The sequence below is a fragment of the Triplophysa dalaica genome, chromosome 11 (assembly GCF_015846415.1).
Source record: "Triplophysa dalaica isolate WHDGS20190420 chromosome 11, ASM1584641v1, whole genome shotgun sequence".
In the NCBI taxonomy this organism is placed as follows: Eukaryota; Metazoa; Chordata; class Actinopteri; order Cypriniformes; family Nemacheilidae; genus Triplophysa; species Triplophysa dalaica.
The window spans coordinates 14092044-14117440 of record NC_079552.1 but is presented as its reverse complement, the minus strand read 5'-3'; the positions used below and the strand labels follow the sequence as shown (position 1 = coordinate 14117440).

The window sequence follows — 25397 nt, the reverse complement described above, 5'->3', positions numbered from 1 at the left end:
TAAAAAAATATTAGCCCGGATTCACAGACACGGCTTAGCTTAAGCCAAGGCCTTTGGTTGAATTAAGATATTTATGTCACTTTTATAAAAACGCCTAAGAAGAATACATTACTTGTGTGCATGCTGAGACAAATTAATGGCACTGATATAAGTAAGATATTTCTGGGCAAGTTATTTTCAGTTAAGACAGGTCACACATTCATTTTAGTCTGGGACTAGCTTTAAGACTTGTCTGTGAAACCGGGCCATTGTGTTCTGTCAACACTGGTCTGTGATCACACACGCAGGCATGCACTAGACACCACATTAATGCAAACAGAAGCAAAGAATCAATGCAGAGTCACATTCACCTCCTACACCTCACAGCATGGTTCATGCGCCTTACTGAGAAGCTGCTCTTATACTGTGAAAACCACAGAATGCACATTTTATAACAGCACCCATCCACATCATTCACCTGCTGTTTCTCCTCGTGGCTTTCAGGAATTAGGGTTGTTGAATTATATGACACCACTGCCGTGCTCACCGGTGGATCCACATGATAACAAACATAAAAGTTTGCAGGAATTCATGTGTCAATTCATGACACGTTATTTTATTTCAGATTTACAGTGAGGAGCAATATTCACATCATTCAATCTTGATAGCAGTAACGTGCACACCTCTGGGGAAGACAAAAAATATGACTTTATCGTGTACTTTAGCGGTACATTTATCAAATAAATAAGTCGACACTAAATATTTTAAGACCATGGTTCATTTTAAAGTATCTATTAAACTAGGGGAGGGGCAGTGTTCTGTAATATATGTGTGTGCAATAGTTTAATTGACATCAAAATTCAAAGTCTAACTTTAAAATATGTGCTTTAATATATCATTCTCACATTTGTAATACTTTGGTCAGTTAATAATACTACTTTATGTAGTTTTATATTATTTATTTGAATAAATTAAGAGCTGTTTCATATCTATCCTTGAATCACTTAACTAATCAAGGTTGATGTAGGACATTGAAAGTAATTAGTAATAAGTAATTAAATACTTTTTGGAGATAGCAATTTGTACAGTAATCTAATTACACTATTGGATATGTAATGAGTAACTATGAATTCATTACTTTTTGTTAGTAACTTGCCCAACACTGGGGAGGGGTTTATGGGGAGGACCAATGCCGGACGAAACGTCAGCGAAGATTGACAGGTGCGGACAATGAAGCTCCTTACTAATCCAAGTGTTTCTTAATGTTAAGTTTCTGTTGTAAAATTGTTCTGTTATAACAAAATGTTCAATAAAGCATAAAAAAATGAAGCTCCTTACTCATTTACATTACGTTAGGTTTTTATTTTACGTTAGTCATTGTGGCATCTCATTTAGGTTCTGTATATCATAGATGCAACGTAGCTCTCTCTGAAAACCATTTTTTTGCGTGCGATACGTTTTGTTCAATCAAAATATAGCATATAAACAAACTTTTAATAGGCTAATGCTGCAGTAGTGCCACCAGATGGCGCTGCTGCCAAAGTAATACATTGGTAACTTAATCGTTCATAATTTCACAAACTAGTAGACAAACTAATACAACAGACTCATATTAAGAGAGCCTAAGGCTGAATGGAAGAGAGTAACACAAAATCTCTTTATGCTCAGAGTACGTTTTGTGTAGTAAACCAAAATAATGGTGTGCGTGTTTGTTACAACATATCTGGTGATTAGAGCTGACAGAAGATATTACAAATAACTCTGTGAAATCTGTTTACTTGGAATATATTTTACACATTTTAATTTACTGTCTTACTTGGTGTTTATTCTGGCATACACACTATAGACCCACAGACAGAATGTTGTTCTTATAAAGATCTTAATGATTGTGTATTCAGCTGTGTTTATCATACCACAGATGGGTCATTTATAGAGGAAAGATTACTTGTAATGCTAATTATGAATCGGGATTTATTGCTGTCAATCAGACAAATCACTTCCGTTTAACTGGTCTTGCAATTGCGTTCAAAGCAGCATCTCAACAGTGCAAAACCTGTGTTGTCTTTGACAAAATTTAAGTAAATATGCTTTTATATCAAAAAGAGCCCCATCGGGCGATTACGCTGTATAAAGGCCCAGTGGGTTAGCACTGGACCTCTGACTGTTCTGTATGGTTAGCATCTGAAGCCCGTGTTGCTTGAATAAATGACTACACGGGCCCCTGTGACTGCTTTGTGGGGCCCCCCTAGACAGAATTAAAGATGTTGTGTCAATTCGGGACATCCTGTTTCGATTTAGAGTACACTTGTTTTTGTGTGTATTGTGCTATTGTGTTGTTTGAGAAATGTCAGCGTTACTTCAGTGGGGTGGCAGGACTGGGTGTTGCCATGGTGACGTGCCAGCGGTCTGTTTACGGGTTGTCTGACCCTATTTCAGATAAAGCCATTATTACACAGGCACTTGCATAAATCCTTTAGTGACACTTGTTAATACTGCTGGTGTAATCTGACATTAAAAAATGTGTTATATAATGGAAGCGATGTGATTGGGTTGTGCACAAATGGAACAAATGGAGATCCACCCAATTTGGTACGGAAGTTGGCGACCGAGCCTTTCTTTACCTCAGAGTGATGGTTATGTCTGTATTTAATATAAATGTTTTTACCCTTATTACTTGGCAGAAAAACAATTCTTTCTTTGACTAAAGGCGCAAGCTTCATCATACCTCAAGGAGGATTGCGCGTAAATGAGTCTCTTAGTTGAGATGAGTCACATAATATGAAATGACTGAAACCCCTAACGTAATAACTAAACTGTCCTGGTCAGAATGAATTGATGAGAATTGCAAAATGGAACGCTGTGAGGTCATTGGTAGTCAGATGGGACGGCTACCGTAGTGCTTTTCTGGGTACGCTCCAAAAATCTAGAGGGCACGTCATACTGAGGATAATAAAACTGCACATCCGAGCCAACAAAAATGCCTATGCTAAATCATACACATTGTTTCATTATACTGAGCTTGTGTCATTGCATAATACCTCCGCCATTATTATGAATAACAGGGGGAAGAACTTAAAGAAGTTTCTCTTCATTTAAAGTCCCCATGAAAATAACATTTACCCATAAACTCTTTAAACAATTCACAAAAATCCACAAAACGTCTTCATCTTTACTCAAAATGCCCACCCCCCTTTTTAACCAAATGTCATGACTGAAACACAGCAGATGGGAGTGTTTGGAAACAGTATTTTTTCATTGCTATTTGAGAAATTAGGTTTGTCATATGGCTTGGCTAGTATTAAAAATGCCTCTAGTTTATTTCATATCTCTTCACTTCACGTTACTGAAACGACAGGTGAGATGTGACGTGTTTGCATAGAAATGTGCATAACAGTGACATGCACACAGTCTTTTGTGTGTTTTGTACAGACCATTTTGATCATCAGATGTCTATGTATTTCACATATTTGTCTGCTTTTTCTTGGAGATAAAAGGTTTGCGATGATCTATAGACTAGTGTCTGTAGTGTGTTTGTGCTGTTAGGGTGTCCTCTGTGAATAGCGCTGTGTATTTAAAGGTTGGATGGGAAAAGCTCTTCATTGCCTCCGTAGCTATCTAAGTGATGGAGAGAGGAAGCGAACAAGGGAGAAAGAGAAAAAAGGAGGAACGCTGAACTATTCCAAATGCTAGACCTGAAGTAGATGTATTGCCCCATGACCCACTGCTTTCAAAGCATCACACGTTCTGTTATCTCTCACTTTCTTTTCTGATGACACTGAATCCCACGCTGTTCCTGTGTTTGTGTGTGTGTGTGTGTGTGTGTGTGTATGTTTTAATTTAAAGGTGTTTGCTTTGGTTGTAACAAAGATGAAAACCTATGTCAAAATATAGAAGTGAGATGCTAAGGCCGGATATAAGATGAGATGGAGCTCAACAAGAAATGTTTGATGTCAAATGTTCAATCTACTCTTCCTGATCTTTCATGTTTCTGTTGCCATAACTTAAAAGTGATGTGTGTGTGGTGGACTTCAGAAATGAGAAGTTCCAGGTTTGGGTTATTTTCTGATCTTGTATTTGTATTTCTGTTGCTTCTGTTTGTCTGATTTATTAATTAGCATCTCTTCATAAATCCCTCGCCTCCCATCCAAAACATCTGTGATGGAAACACTGTACCATCCTACATGTACAAAAACTGCACTTAAACACACACACACACACACACGCACACACACACACACACACACACATACTAGAAGCTGATATACTGTAGTCAAGAAGCAAATGGTACATGAATAAGACATGTAGGCATATGGGACAGCAAAACCTGGACTCTTTACAAGAACACTGAAACTAACCACTTGCATTAAAAACCTTCTCCTGTCTGTGCGAGTGTCTGTTTTATAAGTCTTGGTGTATGTGTTTAAATAAGCCATGGGGAAATGTGTGAACATCTTGCCTCATTGCACACATAAATCTGTGAAGCTCGTTACTCTCCCCAAAGACTCGGATCCAAAGCAGAATTTCTCTCTCTTGGTGTACTATCGAAGGAGTATTCCACAATTTATTGCGATTAATCGCACCCAGAAAAACGTTTGTGTTTATAATAATATGTCTGCACTGTGTACATTAATTTTGTTCTGCTAAACACAAATGAAGATATTTGTAAGGATGTCAGTAACCAAACAGATCTCATTCCCCATTTACTGCCATAGTAGGGAAAATAAATACTGTGGGAGTCAATGGGGGATGAGATCTGTTTGGTTACTGACATCCTTACAAATATCTTCATTTGTGTTTAGCAGAACAAAGAAATGCAAACAACCTAAAGGTGAGTGAATGATGACAGAATTAACATTTTGGGTGAAGCCTTTAATATATGTATGCAGATATTTCCTAAACATATAGGCTACATGTATGTGTCCGTGTATGTCTTTATATACGATATATATATTGTGTAAACATAAAGTGTTATCCTGCATCCAATTAATCAATTTTTCACTTACATAAACTAACAATGAATAACACATGAAGCATTTACTAAAGTCAATTTTACCATTTAGTACTACATTAATTCCAATACAACTGTTTGTGTTAGTTCATTGTGCATTACTATCATTAGTTTGATGTTGTTCTAATAGTCTGAGACAAAAAATGTGTTGTCTTTTCCTAAAAGTTAACGATTTAAAAAAATGATAATGGTACTGTTTAGTCGTAATTTTAGTTTGATAGGTTTAACAAAGCAAAACCTGTTCACGTACTTCCCTTGAACCTTTTAAATTCCCCACCCGCACTCCTGGTTGGTTGAACTTCACTTCTCAAGTTCGGTAAGAGTCAGGTGTACTAGATTTTGTAGTGTTTTGCGACTGGAAATTCAAATAAGTTTGAGGTGACAAAAACAGATGTGAAGATCAGTGTTGTTTGTTTGCTCACCGTAGAGTAATGCGAGATGGGTACTTCATTGCCGCGATCAAATCAGACATGTATAAAATTACATCCTGAGGAAGCTCTTGATTAAAACGTCTCCATGATGGTGCATGTGGATGCATGCTAGTTATCTTTTCTTTCTCTCTTTATCTTGATCACTCTCTCTCACTCTGCTGAAATCTTTAGGAGTTCCACACTCTTCGGTCATCAAGGCATCATTTATTCAGGCTGATGGCTTCAAGATGGCTTACCACAAATGGGCTTTACTTCTATCTATAGATGAAATTCAGACTCTGTTCATCCATCTCGGGGTTCATATACAGGACATACATTTTTACTCACACACCGTCTCCACTAAAACATGAAAGACTGATGCTGTAGTTAAATGTGTGAATAAAACAGAACTAAGATGCTTAAATGTGTATTTGCAAAAATTATGGTTTTAAACCTTTAAATGGATAAAAAGCTAGAATAAAACAATTGAATCTCTAGTAGGTCAAAAGGACCCTACTATGGTCCTTATGAATCACATCACCCTCCATTGCTTACAGCTATCCAAGTCTGATGTAATGTCTTTCACATGGCTGACTCTAAAACAATAATGATTGAATCTGCTGTATTTTGCCAAAGTCTGTCCGAAATGCCCTATAGTATCTAACTGTGCCTTGAATATACGCTTCAGATGATTAAACTGTTGTCGTATTATCCGTATTGAAGCAGTCAGCAGACAGTAGACGTGAATGTTCATCATACTTTAAATTTCAATGTATAATCCAGTGTCAACCCTATAGCATCAGAAGACTATTCGTGTCTGTGTGTCATGCAATGTGAAACGGTTCTTGAACGGTTCTTTACTTTATCAGTAGTCTTGACCGTGGCCATCTGTACCTGTTATCAACTACAGAGTCCATCTCATGGGACAATGAGCAGGAGCAAAAATGTTCAAAGTTTGTGTACAGTATGTGTTCACACTCCGCCAGTCATTTTAATGTACGTGTCCAGGCATTTTTATCACTCTGAAGTTTATCTGTTAAATATTCTCTTCCCCTCACATAAGAGAGAGTGGTATGACATCCTAAACGCTGAAACACAGTTATGTGTGTTAGAAGGTCATAGGCACCTGTGATAAAGCAACACAATCTGACTGCAGAAATGCAACTATTTTACAAGGTGACTACTTTGGGCTAATTTGTTTGAATTCGTACATCTCATTTGTACATTTTAGTTCCGTTTGCTTTCGCGCCACTGATGTGAGGTTTAGGGGCGGGGTTAGGGAAGGGGATTCAGTTTTGCTTTTTATAGTAATATGTGTGTATAAGATTCACAACATGTTAATTCATTCAAATTAGCCACCTCGTGAAACAGTAACGAATTCTCATGATAATTTTCATCAGGTTGGATGCAGTGCAAGTTTTTTTTAGATCGATTGTCTGGTCAGTCTGACCTTTAATGTTTGGTCACTGGTAGACACAGAGCAAATTTGTGCAGTTCTTGGAACCAGAGCACAGTTTTTCTAAGAACCATTATACAACAATGACAATGTAAGCCAACTAGAGCACGGCTTCTAAAAGGTTGCAAAAGCACCATCAAAGTAGCCCATTCAACCTTATTGTTAGTTCTTTTGAAGAGACACGACAGCTGTGTGTTATAAACATTATTTACCCTTAATGTCCAATATTACTCTCTAATATGATTCACGGACAATGTCAAACAATTTATAACTTCAACGAGGTGGGTAATGAGTTTGTTCATTCCCATTCGTACCGTTTTTAGTACAATAAGTTTTCGGACTTGTAACAGGGCTTCATTGTTTCTTTTTTGTAGTTATTGTACTTTTTTGAGTGATTTACATTGTATATAAAGACCTTACATAATAATGAGTTTTTTTATTACTGTAGAATGAGCTATTTCTATCTACATACACAGCGGGTCTCCTTGCATGAAATTCACCGTGTTGGTTTTACAGTATCCCTAAACGGAGAAACTCTTCTTCGGCAATGAAATGAATACATGACGATCTTAGTCCTGTGTCAGCCTCCGTAGTGCTTGGAAAGTGAGGAAGGGGGAGTGAGGCGTTGGTTGCATTTTGCAACCTCACAGTTTGAATACCGCTAAATTTCACTGACTGGACTTTTAAAATATACCAGTGCATTTTTTATCTCGAGCTACACACATGTGATGTCTTTGCATTGCCTCTATCAGTCAATTGTTTTTTGTAAAATGACACGTCTAGTTTGAATATGGGAAAACAAATAATACTCAATAGCCATCACACTGGATTAGGATTCAAAAATCAAGATTTTATTCAACAAAAGAAATTGTCAGAATAATCTTCATGGGTTTTCACAGTTTACTCTAAGATATGTTCTCATTTGGCCATAGGGAGTGTGTGTGGTGTGATCGATTGACCCAGGAATATTTGAGGACACTGTATGACTCATAAAGACGTTCTGATCACCATGACTCCCAAAATGTCAGTTCCAAAGGCCAAAAACTGTAAATATGTTAATATAATAAAAACAAACTGCTCAAAACATACCTGTTCTGCATTTATTTGACTAACCAATAACTGAACTGTCAGTCTGTCTAAAAAAATTTAGACACACACACAGTACACAAAATAAACACACTGCATATACTGCTGTAGGATATACCCCATGTGTCATTTGAGTCATGGAATTGGACGGCACCAATTAATTGTCGCCCCAAATCAATGACCCAAGCACTAAAATAAAATCACCTGTCAGTCTCCCAGATTCACACCCTTTAGCCGTCGAGCACATCACTGCTCATTTACTCTGTTGAATCACGATCTGATGCTGTTTTTAAGCGGACAAAAGCAGTTCCTCCTCTGACCTTTTGTACAATACAGTGCAGCTATTGTCTGCACCAATTCACATTCACTAACTATAAAATCTGAGAAATAAAATTATTCTCAGAACTTAACCCAGGCTGTGCCAGAAGGTTCTCTCTAAATCACAGAAATTGTTCCAGTTTGAGGCCAAGAGGGGTCAAGTGTCTGAAACTAAATCAGCAAGTGACCTTCATATTGGGAGTGGAGAGTAAGCTGAAGAATGAAGTCATTCGTGGATTCCGACCTGATGCGTGTGTTTTCGGGTGATGACATGCATTTAAGTGGTTTCATTAGCGTTGTTTGGAGCAGCTGCTACAGGAAGGTTTCAAATGAAGTGTTATCTCTACACATACACTGTGAGGAGAGTGGTGATATATCATTGGATAATGAGGCTTCTTTAATTATACTGTACATACATAATCTTTCCATTAACCGACAAAATTTGATCTAAATTTGCTGACAAGGAGAGCCATAGTTAAGGGCCATTCACATTATAGCGATAACTATAACTATAAAAAATAACGTTTTTAATTTAAAATAGCTGGGTTCACATCACAACTATAAAGATAAAGATACAGGGAGTGATATTGTTGGGATATTGCCACTGATGCAAATATATTTATAGTTACAGTTAAAGGCGGGGTGTCCAATTTCCTAACTACGCTTGTTTAGACAAAGTCGGGCCGAGTACCAAAACAACCTTGTAGCCAATCAGCAGTAAGGTGCACAGGCAGATGGACATTAGTCGAGCCGAGCGCTGACGAAAGCGAAAGATGGGGGTAGGGGTGTGTCTGTTCGGCTGAGAGAAATCGGATATCCCACCTTTAACGTTATCATTACAACGTGAACGGCCCTTAATTTACTCATAAAAAATACATAAGCTTTGATAGTATTATTATTATTTGTCATCTCAGTAAACCTATAGTTGTGAGTACTGCACTGTACAGTGGGGAGCTAAAGTATATTTTATTTTGTACATTGCACATACTGTTCTGCCAGATCTGTTTTATCTGAATTGTTTTCAGATACACTAGGGTACTAAATGGTAGTGAATAAATTAGGAATGATTTCATAGTCCTTCCAGCGGCATAAGATTCAAAATGTCATAAGAACAACCCCCTAATGGCCGGCACTGAGACATTCTAAACAAGACCAGAGAGAGAGTTTCTCCTCTCTTGCAACCATCCTTTGTCTCCCTTTCCTCTCATTTATATTTCTGCACTCTCTTTTCTGCAATTAACTTATTGACGGATACATTGTATGCTTCAATCTATACTGTTGCTTTCATCAGTATTTGACCTCACGCAACATGGTGGCTTCTGTGACCTGACCTCCAGGACATCTCTCGGTGAAGTGATTATTGACCCTTGGTCCCCTGAGATGTGTCTGGGTGTGCTGGGTTTAGAGACGGCTTAAAAAAATCGTAGCTTATTTTGACCGTTTGGCACATAAAACCTTTGATCTCAGAGTCTGAGATCACCATGGCAACATCAGAACATCATCACAAGCTGCGAGTCCCCCGTGAATTCTAAAGGAAGCTCTGATTCTGTTTTTTAGATCTGCCAGACGAGTACCAGAAATGATAGCAAGAGATGAGATAAGACTAGACTATAAAGAACCGCTAGGATATCCAGCCATGTGTAGAGAAACCGAGACAAGAAATCAAATCAATCAAACTGGATTTTTTTTATTGTGTTACAGTTAAGATGATGCGATCGTATTCTAACCTGAAGACATTTTTCCACATTTTCCCCGATTCTGTTAGTTGTAGTGTATTTTATTGAAATGTCAACAGTGAAAGCATCAATAGTCCCTGACATCCACACTATTCTTCTTCTATGCAGCAATCTTTACTGTGAAATTGTGTTAGCTCTATGCGCGAGATAGTACACGTGTATACAAATGAGATTCATTCCACCCACTTACTGTGTAATTACAGGTGGGAGGCCAGCCGACAGCTGATGGTTTTAAATACCAAACGTTCACATAGCAAACTGCTAATTTTCAAGTTTTATTATACAACAGAAGAAAAATCTATCACACTTTTCTTTTTTGAGATTTGTAATTCAAAAGGTTTGTAAATCAGATGTGTATATGAGTTTAGTCACCATCTGAACCGCCCCTCCGTTCTTTCTCTCTCCATTTTTCTGCCCCTTTCCTGCCGTTCTAAAAGCAGTGAGGTGATAAATGGACCTTAGATGAATGACTAGAGAGGACTCCATCTGTCTGAATTGGATTCATTTTTAAAGGCCTTTCTCATGCAGTATTCATATGCCGCCATGGTGACCCTCACATGAACACACATAAACATGCATGTGCACGCACGCACACAAACACACACACATATATATATATATATATATATATATATTCACACACACACACACACACACACTACCTCTGCTATGAATTGGTTCTGGTTGAGAGCTGTAAGTATTAATAATTAAAGGTCTGTATTGAGTCTGTGTGTGGAGGTGCCTTGGATGAACCCTGGAAAGATTTATGAACGTGGTCGAGATTTTCTGACCTAAGGGGCTTTGACGTAAAACTTTATGTGCAGACTAAAAACTGCCCTGATCTCTGTGCGCAGCAATGAATCTTCACCACTCACGTTTTTCAGTTTTAATCCACATCCCACCCACTAAAATTGAAATCTAAAATTAAGTAGCTGCCTTACATTTTTCAGGGTAAACAAAAGCGGTGCCAAAGGTGCAGTCTGGAATAATGAGTCTATCCCTTTCAAACGCTTTGCATTCATTTACTGATCGAGAAAATCAAAATGAAATAACTGAAAGTATTGAGACAGATTCTGTCAGATATGGATGAAGCAAACATAAAATGATAATCCACATAACCTCTGAATGAACTATATAACCGTTAGTTTAGATTATTATTATTAATATGTCACATTTTTACATTTATGCATTTGGCAGACGCCTTTATCCAAAGCGACTTACATTGCATTGTACAATACATTTCTTTCTAAATATGTGCAATCCTGTAATAATGTAAATGATGTAACTATGTATTAAAATGTTAAAGAAGCACACCCGTGTTAATTTTTCCTGCACAACATCGACAAAAGGCTTTTTCCTGTGAAACCCCATTGTCTCTGTCTCACGACATTGACTGGTCTCTGTATCTAAACATTGTATTTATCTCTTGACACCTTTCATCTTCTACACGCACATTAACACACACACATCACTCCTGCTCACATGTAATAAATCAGAGTGGACTTTATTATCATTTGGCTGCCTGTTGGAAATACAGCGATGACAGGTTGACATTACCATAATGGACTGGAAACATGAAAGTCTCTCTCTTAACTCCAACGCTTTTCTAAAGTGCTTTACAAAACACACACGCATAGCTTCAGGTGAGCCCTCACTGCACGCCAATACACAGTATGTAGATAGATGACAATTGAGATACTATTGAGTTATAAGATGAGATTGAAAGTGACAAATGGAGAGTTATTCAGGAGTTGTCTGGGGGTCAGAGAATAATGAAGATGGCTGTAATGACTCTCCAAGCGTCTGTGTTCAGATGAGAGCTGGCACGAGTGTGATCGTGAAAATGAGTGTGCAGTGTATACTTTGATTCAACTTGAATCAACTTCAGCCACACATTTTGGATCAACTTCAGCCAAACAACTTAAATTCTGCCTAGTCAGCTGAATGATAGCTTTGTGCATGGAGATATTCATTATGTTCAGTTTAAGCAAAGGAGGAAAATTGGATTGCTCAGATGTTGCGCTTTCATAGCTCAGGGAACTTAAGGAAGTTGACGGTTCTGTAACACTATTTTGGATGTTTTTTTGTTGACACACACAGTGACATGCAGTTTAAGAGAACTATATCACTGATGTGAATAGACATCCTGATGTCACAGGAAACGGAACTACAAGGTGGCACTTTCATAGGACTTCACACAATGTGAATTGTACACAAATGTATAATTAATAGAAACATACGAAAAAGTGTGATCAAAATGCCATCCGATTGTGTTCCAAAATTTAATCTCTGCATTTTTGAAGAAAAATGTTTGTAGTCTAGTCAGATTGATTTAGACTGAAAAGCTTGTGACTTAAGGGCCTACAAAGTGTCCTTGTTTTTTGTTTTAAATTGTTGTATGAGGTCTACTTATGATGTTTGAGTGGTTTTTAAATTCAAAAACATCAAAATCAAGAAGTAATAGGCTATTTTCTACATGGGTTTTGAGACCAGCTCTACAAACTGAAGCCTTCTGTGAATATGGTTAGAGACGTAATGTTAAGTTACACATTAGCACCATTCACAGTTTTCGCACGGCATTAGTATTATCTGGAGACCTCCTGCGATAATGACATCCCCACATCAGTATTTAATGTGACACAATCGCACGAAATGATTTTACACAAATTTACTGACTTATTTCCCGGATGTGATGGCATGGATTTGCGTATAGTTTGTATAGCCTATAGTTGTATTGCATTTAATGATATATGACCGTGCATGTCAGCATTTGAGACCCATGATCCCGAACCGGACAAAAGATCACCGCAATCTCCGGTCTGAAATACAAGAGTTTCCATGATAAATAAACAAACGGGAGACTCCCGGTAACTTATGGATATCACCCAGCACCCGAAATATACCAAAACACTTCAATTCAGCCTCCATTATTGGATAAAAACTAGAAAAATTATATATGAGCCCACCAAATCACAGAGATGCCATTTCGCACGAGTTTAAGATCACAGACAACCTCTGCAAGTATAACAAATGACTAGACGTCCCCAGGTAATACTAATCTCGTGTGATAGTGCTCAGGGCACAACAAGCGATCTATAACAAAGCATAGTGACGCATAGTACAAAAATGTTTTACTCACATAAGATTGCTGCGCCATTCCTATCGGATCCAATATTCACGACACAGCACTGCTTTAAAACTTTTGTCATCCCACAAATCCAGTGTCGATCTCTGCCTTGTGCAAGAAGGAATTCTCAGAGAAATGAAACGAACAAACGCTTTATGTTTTTCCCAATTTCCCAAATTTTCTTTAAAAATAAACTTTAACCCCGCATTATCGGAATCCGAAGGAAGGTTATGCATTGTCTGTGTTCTTCCACAACCAGAGGTGGCACAATATTGATCTTTAACGGCATGTTTGTTTAGTTTGCTCACTCTATCTAGTTCCACGCCACTTCAGAATTGTCATGCGCGAACCAGTGGGCGGGGCTTGAGAAGTAGTCGTTGATATTTTTCTGTGGAGGCAGTGTTCAACCTATCAATGTCGTCATAGATAGGTGCGTTCCAGAACGTGAGGTTTGCTGGCCTGGTGTCAATAACAGATGTAATCTCAGTAACAAAGGCGTTTTTAGTTCTGACACTTATGATGTTCGCGTGAATACAATTCTCTCTTATATAACAAAAGCTCGGGTTAAAATTGTGATTTTAATTCATCTCTCCTTTTAGCAAATGCCATTATATTATCTCATTTCAGTGAGAAATCTTGTTTCTGCAAAGTCAAATGTCTTACCAACCAGTATCTGTGATTTTTCATTGTGATTCTCTGGCGTAATAACTAGAAGCACAAAATATATTTGTTTATTTATATTTTTACTCCTGTAGAGATTTAAATTGTTGTTTTTATTAACTTCTTAAACAAATAATGCCAATGGCATATTGCATTATCTGTACAGCCACACTACAAACTAGCAGCTTTTTTTCTAACTATTGCAATAAAGATTTGTGGCATTATATCATTCTTTCATTAAAGTGATAACAGGCCTTTTTGTGTGTTTTATAACCTGTGCTAGAAAAACATCTCACAGATCACATATCACCTTTACTACACTGGTGAAGTTCTTACCTGTTTTCACTAAAGTGAGATCCAGTTGCTCCTTTACCAAATGCGCTTTACACCATTCATATGTTAAATAAAAGGGTGACTTTTATTTATTTGTGTATATGCATTTGCCCAGAAAATATTTTCAGATGTGTAACCTTGAAAAAATCAGCTTGGGTTTTGTTGAATTACAGCGAGATTAATTCTGTCATTAAAACTGGTTGTGGCACGGCGTGATTAGTTATTCCCTAAATAACTTCTCACTCATCCATTTCTTCATTAGTTGGTATTGCTTTGCTTATCTAAACTGCTGTCACGACTTTCCAAATGGCACTATTTCCTTTCTGTCTCATCAAGCATTTCTCTGTACTGTCTTCAAAAGGATTAAATGAATAAAGTGGAAAGGGAAGCCCACCTACGGTGCACAGTGCGCAAGGGAGTTCAGCCAAACTAAGCTTCATTCATCATGCGGGATTCATCATTTGAATGTTGTGGTTTGTGATAGTGGTAAATGCCAGTTAGATTTAATATGCAGGGCTAAAAGGGTTTTTATAGTCTAACATTATTTCGACTGGTCTCTGATATTCTTGGTGTCGCTGTGATATGTGTGTGGTTTGAAGTCCAAAGTTATTACAGCAGAAATTAAACAGACCCCCAGGGCCTTATCAGGAACCTCCACATTTATATTGTTTCTAATTGTCCAATCTGTTTAAATGCTAAAACTATTTTTAATTTGTGTTTTCTTAATGAAATATTGGTGAGGATTAGCTTGGGTTAAGACATCAGATGTCCTCACGTATGAAAAAAACCCAAACACCTGCTTTTAACAGGGTAGAGGACAGATTTAATCATGAAACATTCAGTAGATGAACATCTGCAGTGTGTACCGAACAACATCTCCTTTTAGGTGATGTCATTGTGCTTTAACTGCTCTTGTCCCTGCAGGGAGAAATTGATTTGTGAATGTTCTGGTGTAAAAATCGCACTCAAATGGAATACAAAGCCTTTTCTTCCGTCCTTATGCATTTCTTTGAATATACCATAGAAGGAAAAATTGTTTGAAAACGAAAAAGTCAAAAGTGCACTGGAACTGTTTGCTTGGCTACATTCTTCAAAATATCTTCTTTTGTTTTTAACAAAACAAAGAAATGTATAAAGCAATTTTCCTAGTCAGTTGGGTCCAAGAACTGTTTGATTTCAAGCAAATCTGTATACAGATTTGGAACTTGATGGTGCGTCTTTAAAATATCTAAATACAAGGGCCTGTTTGTATTTAATCTTGTTCTCAGTTATGAATAGACCAACAATAAGTAATTGAGATTTAAATAAAACAGTCAAATATTCAATGCTGTGAGAGCCTACAGAACAATTGCTCACACAGCAGCACTATAACATAAACCTGCTGCAGTAGAACTGATAAGAATTGTACTTAGTGGAGCATAAAGAGTCCTGCCTAACCGTGTTTGTTGTCTCAAACTCCAAAGTTCTCTATCTATTGTCTCTTCAGTCTTTTGCCCACTGTGTATCCTCGCAGCTACATAACGACAGGCCATTATTCTCCTCCTCCCATACAATTAAACAGCAGTGCTCATTTTACAGATGATAATCACATAGGCCTGTAATGGCTACCTGAGAAGAGAATGAATATAGAGTGTGTTTAAACTGTCAGGAGGGGAGTTAACTTAAGGAGGCAAGAGAGACAAGACGGATGGGATCGTTTACAAATAAGGGATATTTGTAGCAGTTTAACAAGTAGGAATTACATGAGATGTGTCTTATAGACACATGATGGCAAATGTGTGCACTTTTAAAGCTAAAGGTGCTAAATGGTTAGAAATGCCATAGAAGAAGTATTTTTGGTCACCCAAAAATTAAGTTTGACTCATGAACCACTTTTTTCTTACCTATGCAGGACTTTTTTCCATGACAAAGAATCTTTTGTGCAGAAAGGTTTATGTTAAATGCTTTTAGTAAAGATGCACCAAGTTACTCCACCGATATTGATAACCGATTATTCAGAGTGATATCTGCCAATACCGATTCTGACAATTAAATTATTTATTAACTTCGTTATTAATCTTATTAATTATTATTAAATGGTCAGTTCTGGTCATTGATTCTGATTGGCTGAGCGGAGTTATTAGCCGTTATAAAATACCCTGATATATAAAGGCTGACCGCACCACATAGCCTAAATATCATTTTATTTACTTTATTTTATGAAACCTTGCCAAGCGTATGGAGTAACCATTTTAAGTGCATTATAAAATGTGCTGTAACCCACTGCTTCTTGGGGCTTATTGCTTTAATATTATGACTATTAATATTGAACATCAAACTGGTGATGTTTCTTAACACAGAGTGCACAAATTTATTTCATGTCTGTTCATTTTTGATTGTCGGGACGCATCGGCCCTGATCATTGTCTGTTTTTAAACTATCGGCCGATAGCATAGTGTGAACTTGCTTTTATCGACCGATACTGATTACTGTCCGATATACTGTTGCATCTCATGTTTGTACATAACCATACAGCCTGATAAAGAACCTTTAAAGAACCGTTGTTTCTAAATTAAAAATATCTATTTATGTTCTTGACAATTTAAAGATATAATGCAAAAATGAAAATTCTGTCTGTACTTATATACCCTCATTTCGCGCTAAACTTGTTTGACTTTCTTCTAGGATTCTGGTCACTCTTCTCAATACCGTTTCCATAAATGGAGCTTGACTGGTCATTGATTCAATAATGCAATTTACATTTAGTTACCTTTAAGTGAAAATTCTGTCATCATTTACTTACTCTCTTGTCATTTCAAACCTTTGTGTCTTTCTTTCTTCTACAGAACACAAAAGAAGATATTTTGAAGAATGTTTGTAACCAAACAACGGCAGTAAATATTCACTTATTGATGGATTCACCAATTCATCATGGGTACCGATTAAAAACATTCTAGAAAAAATATCATCTTTTGTGTTCTGCAAAAGAAGGAAGGTCACACAGGTTTAAAATGTCAAGAGGGTGAGTAAATAATGACAGAATTTTCATTTTTGGGTGAACTATCACTTGAAAAAAGAATAAGAAAAAGGTTTAGTCCTGGTGTTTCTTATTAAAGGTCTTGTTTCGCTCATACTTTGGTGTTCCATTAAAAACAGAAGGTCATTTGTTTTGAACGACCCGAGGGTAAATAATGACAGAATTTCAATTTTGAGTCGAACTCCTTTAAATCAATTACGGACTTGCATGATGTTTCACAAATGAAGTGTGTAATTGATGCGTTATCAGAGAATCTCATCTCCTCTCACTCATGTGTGAGATAACAATTAAGATGGATACATTTCTGAAAATGAATTTATGCTCATGAAAAGAATGATTAAAGTTGCCCGTTCATTTGCAGCAATGATTACAAAACTAATTGCGGCATTAACAAAGCAATATTACAAAAGCAGCCGCCTGAGGAAAAACACATTCATCTCTTCTCATGACGCTTTGGGATTTGGATAAAACGTGGAATCAGCGAGAGACTGACAGCGTAGAACTTTATTCATCATGTTGTGAAGGCACTGTTGTATTACTCACAGTGTTCAGAGCTACAAAAACACATGAAGTCATGATTGTAAGCAGTGACGCAAGACATGGCAATAACACCACAACATAAAGCTATTACAATGCAAAGCAGACAGAGATGTGTTTATGGCGTATATACATACAGAGATGCATATAGAAATATGCTGCTTCGAAAATACACTCACAGACGCACATGCTCAAGCGATGGTCACTGCTTTGTGTTCCTGAAAAAAAAATAACAGTCGGAAACCTATGGTGTTTCATACATATTCTTGTTGTAGCAATCTATTTATGTACAAAAATATAAATAGATTTCTCAATTTTTATTGTTTCAGCTATTAATGGCTTTTCTTACATGAGCTATGAAGCTTTTAGAAGAAAGACAACCGTATTTTGATAAATTAGCAACAGGGGACAACACAGAGTTATGAACAGTACCACAACAGAGCAGGGCAAGTAGGCCCAATATAACATCCAGCAAAAGACACACCACATGTAAGCGTTTAAATGAAACAAACAAGCGACAGCTGAAAGCTCAACAGGAGAAAACACTTGTATATTTTGTGCAATGATGTTTGGAGAGCCGGGTCCAGACATCTCACCTTCCCTCGCGCACGCGTCAACTACGGTTTACTATTCATCTGTGCATGCGCCAGGGCTTTCATGTCAGATTATTCAAGTAATTCTAAACACGCAGAACAAATTGCCTCTTGAATTTAAATTAGTGCTGTGCTGTAGAGAAGGCATCTATGCTGAAGAAGATTATATGGTCAAATGCATGTTATGTTTCTTTATATACTGTGGGTGGTGGATCTGTGTACAGAGCTTCTACCTTCTACAACCTGATTTTCTGCCCGGCTTCCATACAAGGATCGATTAGCCTTGGGAGCTAAGATGAGTCATGCAATTACACTAACGTGAAGCTCGCAGAAATCTAACCATTTGCGAAGAGAGATAAAATGCTGTCTGGAATATAGAGGCATGTAATGAGGAGGCTACTCGCACTAAACAGTTGTGAATGGTAAAGGCTATTCTATCCTTATTTTTCCATATATAAAAATGTACACATGCTCATTTGGAGCCCTTTTATGTCGGACATTTCTTTGTGTGAGCTATTGCAGATTTCAAGTCAAGAATATTTTCACAGTATCATTAGTGGCTAATTCCAAGTAAATGGCTTCTGGGTATTTCTTGAGCGCAAGTCTATTCATGTAACATCCAGACGCATCCTTCGGTTTGTGTGGTTTTGAACTGAACACAAGTAAGGTCAATGTTATTATCGTAGGTTTGTCCTCATGCTACCATCATGTTTTTCTTTGCAAAAATCATTTTATTTCCATTAGAAAAAAACGATTCTAAGCACTGATCTTAGCAAGCAACACTAAACTGCTGCTATAAATAAAATTTTCAATTAAGCGTATGGACTATGTATGTGAACTGCACCGTATGTAGAAGTCTGAAAATGGCCCATCATATTGTTTAGCGTTTCCTTGTTTTAAAACTGATATTGCTGGGAATGTTCACTTGGCAATTCAAATACTGTTCCAATCCAGATCCCATACACAATAAAAGACACATCAATACCTCTTAACATTGCATCCCCCTCTCTCATTGACTTACGCTGTCGGATTGAGCTGGTGGAAAATTTACAAATGATTTGCAAAATTTAGTACTGGAACCGAGTTCCTCTCTTATTGCCCAATATCTTTAAGATACAGATACCCAATCCAGTAGACGAGGTTGAATAGGCCAAAGGCGGTAGGGAAGAATATTCGGGAATAAGTGTCGATTTTGGACACGTGAACGTGCATTCTGTTTTCACGCCAGGCTCCCGTGCGACAATCGTCGAAACAGCAGAAGAAACTGGTGCAGTCTTTTCCGTCCAAACATTCATAGGCGTAATCATCGTCCTCGTGGTAAGGAGCAATGTTGTTGATCTGAAGCAAGGATGTCCCGGGTCTGATGTTAACCGTGCTGGGTTTCTGCACAGAGGAACGGGAGGTCACCAATGAACGACGCACTTGGTTTAATTGCAAACAAGAATAAAACCTGATGTCTGTTAAAGGGGTAGTTCCCTATGACTTTGTCAGCAGAACACAAAAGAAAATGTTTTGAAGATGCCAGAGCCAAACATTACTCCCATTGTATAGACACAAAACCACTGAAACATTTCTCAAAAGTCCTTCTTTTATGTTCCACAAAAAAGTAAGTCATTTAAAAAACAAGAGGATGAATAAATGACGACAGAATTCGTTTTGTTAACTATTCCTTTAACCTGAGCTGTTTTTATCAATGTACGTTTCATTGACGTTACCTGTGCGTGGCTCGACTTGGTCTTTTTGCTTTGCCGATTGCTTGTGAAGTAGTGCAGAGTCCCATACTCCATAAGAGCAGCGAAGGTGAAGATGAAGCAGACCGACACGAACAAATCCATGGCAGTCACATAAGACACCTTTGGCAAGGACTTCCTCGATATGGTGCTCAGCGTTGTCATGGTAAGCACAGTTGTGATCCCTAAGCCAGTCAAAAGACAACCATTTCAGCATTTTAGCATTTCTAAAATTTGCAATTGTGTTAAAAATGCATCTTTCTATTGATTAGCATTTATTCCAAGACTTGTCAAATACCTAATGATGTTCTGGCTGGAACAGCATCCTTGTTGATCCAGAAAGAGACCCAGGACAGAACTACGATCATACTGCAGGGGATGTATGTCTGGATGGTGAAGTAGCCCATTCTCCTGCTCAGGTCAAAGGAAATGGTCATAACCACATATTCCCCTAGATAAACAAAAAATGGGCTCTCTTAGTTTAAACAGGCATGGTGTTCTTTGTAAACGTGTGTTTTACGTACCAGACTGAGTGTGTGCCATGCCAGAAGTGTTCCGGAGGCCCACAAAGGCGAATTGGTAAAGTCGCCAGTACCGTTGGTCTGCGACCTCAACGGAACGACGCTGCCATCTATACTGGATCTCATTCTTTGGATACCCATCTGTAAATTGGGAAAATCACATTCAACAGATGACACAACCCGCCATTTCGCATAAAACTGCAATGATGGCAGAATGGCGTGAGACTCACACAGTTGTACCCTGTTAGGCTAAAATGCGGCATGCCCTTCCACTGACACTGCCCAGGGTGGATGGTGAAAAATAGGAAGCTGAGCTATGAAGCTAATAAGGGATGGAGGGTACACACAGATTGAGAAAATGAGAGGGTGACGTTCGAGTAGGATGAAGGATGGTATTTTGTCCGCACTCACTCCAAGGTTTGAGGATGGTAGTTGGTTCAGACCTGCTTCAATGTGCAGGTTTGGTTTGCCAATACAGGCAATGCATGATTGGCTGACAAAGGCAATGCATGGGAATTGATCGCCCGGCAGCACTTAAGGGCAGGCCTGAGGCTGAGTGACAGATTGATATAAGAATTGAACACCTACAGCTTGAAAACGCCAGTGGGCACGAATGTTTGTCCATGGGAAAGTTATGCAGCCTAAGGTAGCATTCCGCATTAATAGTCAACCTGACGGAAACAGAATAATAGACAATAGCAAAACAAACAAAAAACTTCGTTTTTAGAGTTACATTTTAGAGTAAGTGTTTGTGTTAAAGGGATAGTTGACACAAAAATGAAAATTCTCTCATTTCAATCACTCTCAGGTTGTTCTAAACCTTTATAAATGTCCTAGTTCTGCTAAACACGAGGGAAGACTTTTTGAAGAATTTCAGAAACCAGACAGATCTCATCCACCATTTACTGCCATAGAAGGGAAAATAAATACTATGGGAATCAATGGCGGATGACATCTGTTTGGTTATCACAAATCTTCCTTTTTGTTTAGCAGAACAACGAAATTACTGCAGGTTTGGAACAATCTGAGGGTGAGTTATGATGACAGAATATTAATTTTCTGGTGAACTATCCCTTTAAGGCTTTATATGTTAAACATTGGAGTTCAAACCCTCGGTTGAATTAAAGGGATAGTTCACCCAAAAATTACAATTCAGTGTAATTATCCTTTATTTGTTGTTTTGGGTGCAATGTCCCTTTAATTTATTTATGGCTGACATAAATAAATGTGAATCAGATGTAATGGCTAACATAGTGCAACAAACAGACGGTGTAGTTTTTCAAAAGCAAATGCTACAGTATACGACAGAAATACAAGGACGAATACTTTTACCACACACAAAAAACATTCGATCCGCTCTTAATGTTTACCACAAACACACCTCAGCGTATACATCACTCTTCCGTTGCTCCAGAGACGCAGAAGCCGATTGGGTGTCGTGATCCAGTGGGCGTCGGATTTGCGAGAGTTGCGGAAAAATGTGTCCGGGATCCAAATTTTTCCCACCATGTTGCTGTTGAGCATGAGGAGTTTCATTGAGCTGTTGAATTTGAGTCTGCTGTCGTACCATGTCTGAGCAAAAAAGATGTCTATGGTGTACTCCTACAAATGATAAAACATTAGAAAAACTGTGAAGCGTACTCAGACAATAGCAGAAATGATGTGTGAATAGGTTAGGAAAGTGGGCGTGAAGGTCATGGAATAAATCCAAACAAGAAGACTTCTGTTGTCTGTTGTATTTACCATTTACTGTATTGCTTTGACTGTGATGCGTTTTTGTTTTTCCCTCACCATATTGATGGGATCGACAGGACCAATACTGTTCACATATACAGCCGTCTCAATCACAGTAGGTCTCACTAAAAAATAAGTAAAGTGCATTTAATTTCAGCTTCAAATTACAATAATTATTAATCAATATTTACATTCAACTTTAATTACGATATCAGAATACAAATTAATTTTTTTAAACTGTATCAAACACTGCAGCTTGTATTCAGCACGTATTGTGGAAAATATTGCCGTTCCATTCAATTCCACTTTACAGCCACACAAATTACTCAAAGCTGTCCAAATCCTTCCCCCTGCTGTGTTCCCATAATATTACTGTTTGCAAGAAATCCAGACACAAAGACACGATAAATAACGTCGACACTGCTAGTTCACGTTGAAAACCCTCATCAGTCAGTCTGCGAACTGATTAACCAAGTTCTTCTTGCACGCCCTTCTCTATCAAACAACATGAAAAACAGAATAAAGAAGTAAGATCGATAGTGATTTGGGTCTATTGTACCCAGACACCACTGTGATAAATCCTCTTAAACAACTGAACCGCGTAGCTTCCACAACATTGATGCACTAAGAATAAAGTGACCCACGGTGTACAATTCTGGTGTGAGAAACATCAGCACAATCTATTCGTATAAAAATAGTAATGCTGACGGCCAAGTGTAAAAGTGATGATAACTGGAAATGTTTTCTGACTGTTTCAACTGAATGTTCTAGAATTATAAACATTTTGCAGTTTTCCTGTCACACAGGTTTGTGAAGGTCATAAGCAAGCTCACTCACTATCTGCTCTCAAATAAAGGTTATTTGCATGCGCACTTATTCAAAATAGGAATGACTTGCCTCCGATATCTGGTCTCAGTTTGTTGTCATAACCCTGCAGTAATGTATTTAGGATAAGGGTGACGTCGCTTTTGTAGACCTTGGGTGATAAAACCCAAGTTTTATTGATGGGGACATCCTCATAATCTTCATCATCAGCTTTGCTTGCGCCAAATGACATGCTGTCATAAAAGAGAAATGCACAATATGGAGAAAGAGAAAGAAACAAGGTAAATAATGAAGTGATTTTATATTTAAAGTAAGCTAACAAGTAGAAGCTTACATGATGAAGACAGTTCATGATAGGCTTACAACTCAAAGAGAATGTGACTTAATTATGCTAGACAGATGGAGAAAGAGAGAATTTGTATGATTAGTTTTACAGGAAGACGTGATAAAAGTATTCATCAGTAAATGTAAGTGTATGGGGTCTTTGTGACAGAAAGATAGAAAGGGTTTTTTAAATGAGTGCAGCACTGGAGATACAAAGAGGAGCTTCTAATAAAAGAATGCAGTGATTTATGAAGATGTGTTCTGGCAGCAGAGGGTCGGAACATCTGAAGGTGACGGCTTTAAATTATCACCCGCAACTCTCTCACTCTCTCTCTCAATATATGGTGTAAAATGTTATATTCTCTCGGGCGTTATGAGAATGACATATCAGTTGTCATTATTTATCAGAGAGGTGACGGATAAGGCTGGTATCTTGCTTCATGTCAATCAAAAACTTATCTTTCATTCTCCCCTAATGTCACTTGATATGTGAAAGTATAGTCATAATCATCTTGTGTTCTCATGAAGACATGCTGGAGAAATATCCTGAAGCTTTAAATTGAATGTCTGTTAAATCTGTGATGATTGAAAATTGTTTAAACACTAGATGTTGCCAGCTACATCAGCATCTTATCAAATGTACACCTGCTAATATTGTGTATGCCTATACAAATGCTTAAGGAAATAATCCCTGTGGATTGAAGGATCCCAGGTGGGTGTAGGATATTGATCCCTGGAGTTAAAGCGCTGAGGAAATCAAAAGCAGGCTGTCCACAGATATTTCTAGCGTTCCTCAAATGCAGTATTTCACATTGCATGTTGTCTGGACACAACAGATGTCAGACTTTTGTGAGTAACAGGCTTTTGATAATCGTGACAAAAAACGAAATTATTCTATGTAAGAAATGTAAATCGTTGTATTGGCCGGAATTTCCTATGAGGCCGTTTTTAAAATCATTGCGAATCGTTTTGTGTGTGTATGAGACAATACGGAAAAACAAAAGCGTGTAAGCCTAGTGTGTCTGTTTTATGAAGCTCTTACACATTTTCCGAAAACCCATAACCCAAAGCCGCGCGCCTCGGGTGAGCTGCCAAAAATCTGCTGAAGGCAACCAAACTATTCAAGTGTCAATGCAACTTATGCATATAGTCCCCGTGAACATTTCAACGGAGAAATCTAATAGTGTGTCAGTCATGATGCTTGTTGTGCTGTTTGCTGAGCTATTGCTGACTAAAGTATTCTCAGGTTGTCAGGAGACTGACATTGCGCGTCCACGCCAAATTAGCAAGAATACAACAGCAACACAATCGAAAGCCCAAGGCAAACTGTCAATTATACAATAGTATGTATTTTTATCATATGTAAAAAGTTCAAATGAATTACACGAATTCAATATATAGCAGAAAGATGAAAAAGCGTGATGGAAACGCGACGATTTTTTGCGACTGTCCAACTGTGTGCGGTGGGTCAAGGGCTATTTTAGGCATATTGATTGCACCCCTTGTTTCTTTCTCTCTCTATATCTCTCTCTCTCTCTTAAGCGAAAACTTACCAGACTCCAAGCAGACCCGGCAACAGCCAAACCAGCGCCTCTTTTCTCCGGCGGCGATGCAGCTGAATCATCGTGAGAACGCTGTCAGTGAAACCAAACGCTCTTCCAAAAGAACAAGAGCGCGGAGACCAAACTAAAACCTAATCGCTTCAAAAGAAAGTGTTACAGTATTTCCAAACCATCAGCGTATGCTGCCAGTGATGTGCCGGACACGTGCATTTATGTGCAGCCTATAGGCAGCGGACGCGCTGTGTGAGTGTGAATGGTGAATGCGGGGATTTCGCAGCGCTTGTGTTCATCTGGGGTTCTGCTGAGCGAGACGCTCACGTAGCTCCGGGACTTACTAGAAACTGTCTGTAGGGAAAAAAGCTGCTTTAGAGAACTATACCGCAAATATTGATGTATGAAACCTTAACTTCATCGAGAATTGGGAGTGCGACATTTTGATGTG

General features: G+C 38.0%; 1 protein-coding gene across 1 annotated transcript; it reads right to left on the bottom strand.

The window, feature by feature from the left end:
- Positions 1-17692: 17692 nt before the first annotated feature.
- gabrg1 (gamma-aminobutyric acid type A receptor subunit gamma1) lies at positions 17693-25195 on the bottom strand. Its single transcript, XM_056761418.1, has 9 exons — positions 24947-25195; positions 23142-23302; positions 22302-22369; positions 21892-22112; positions 21099-21181; positions 20514-20651; positions 20288-20440; positions 19975-20174; positions 17693-19642 (listed from the first exon to the last, which is right to left on the bottom strand). Exons 1-9 carry the CDS (start codon positions 25015-25017, stop codon positions 19352-19354), a joined length of 1386 nt encoding a protein of 461 aa, XP_056617396.1. The 5' UTR covers positions 25018-25195; the 3' UTR covers positions 17693-19351.
- Between the last annotated feature and the right edge of the window lie 202 nt (positions 25196-25397).

What these genes read in the sequence shown, in the direction of transcription:
- gabrg1 (XM_056761418.1), bottom strand. Translation starts at nt 25,017, where the DNA reads ATGATTCAGCTGCATCGCCGCCGGAGAAAAGAGGCGCTGGTTTGGCTG. An exon ending in CCGGGTCTGCTTGGAGTCTG is followed by an intron (nt 23,303 to 24,946) that starts GTAAGTTTTCGC and finishes CTTTTATGACAG; the next exon opens with CATGTCATTTGGCGCAAGCA. An exon ending in AGAGTGATGTATACGCTGAG is followed by an intron (nt 21,182 to 21,891) that starts GTGTGTTTGTGG and finishes TGTTTCCGTCAG; the next exon opens with GTTGACTATTAATGCGGAAT.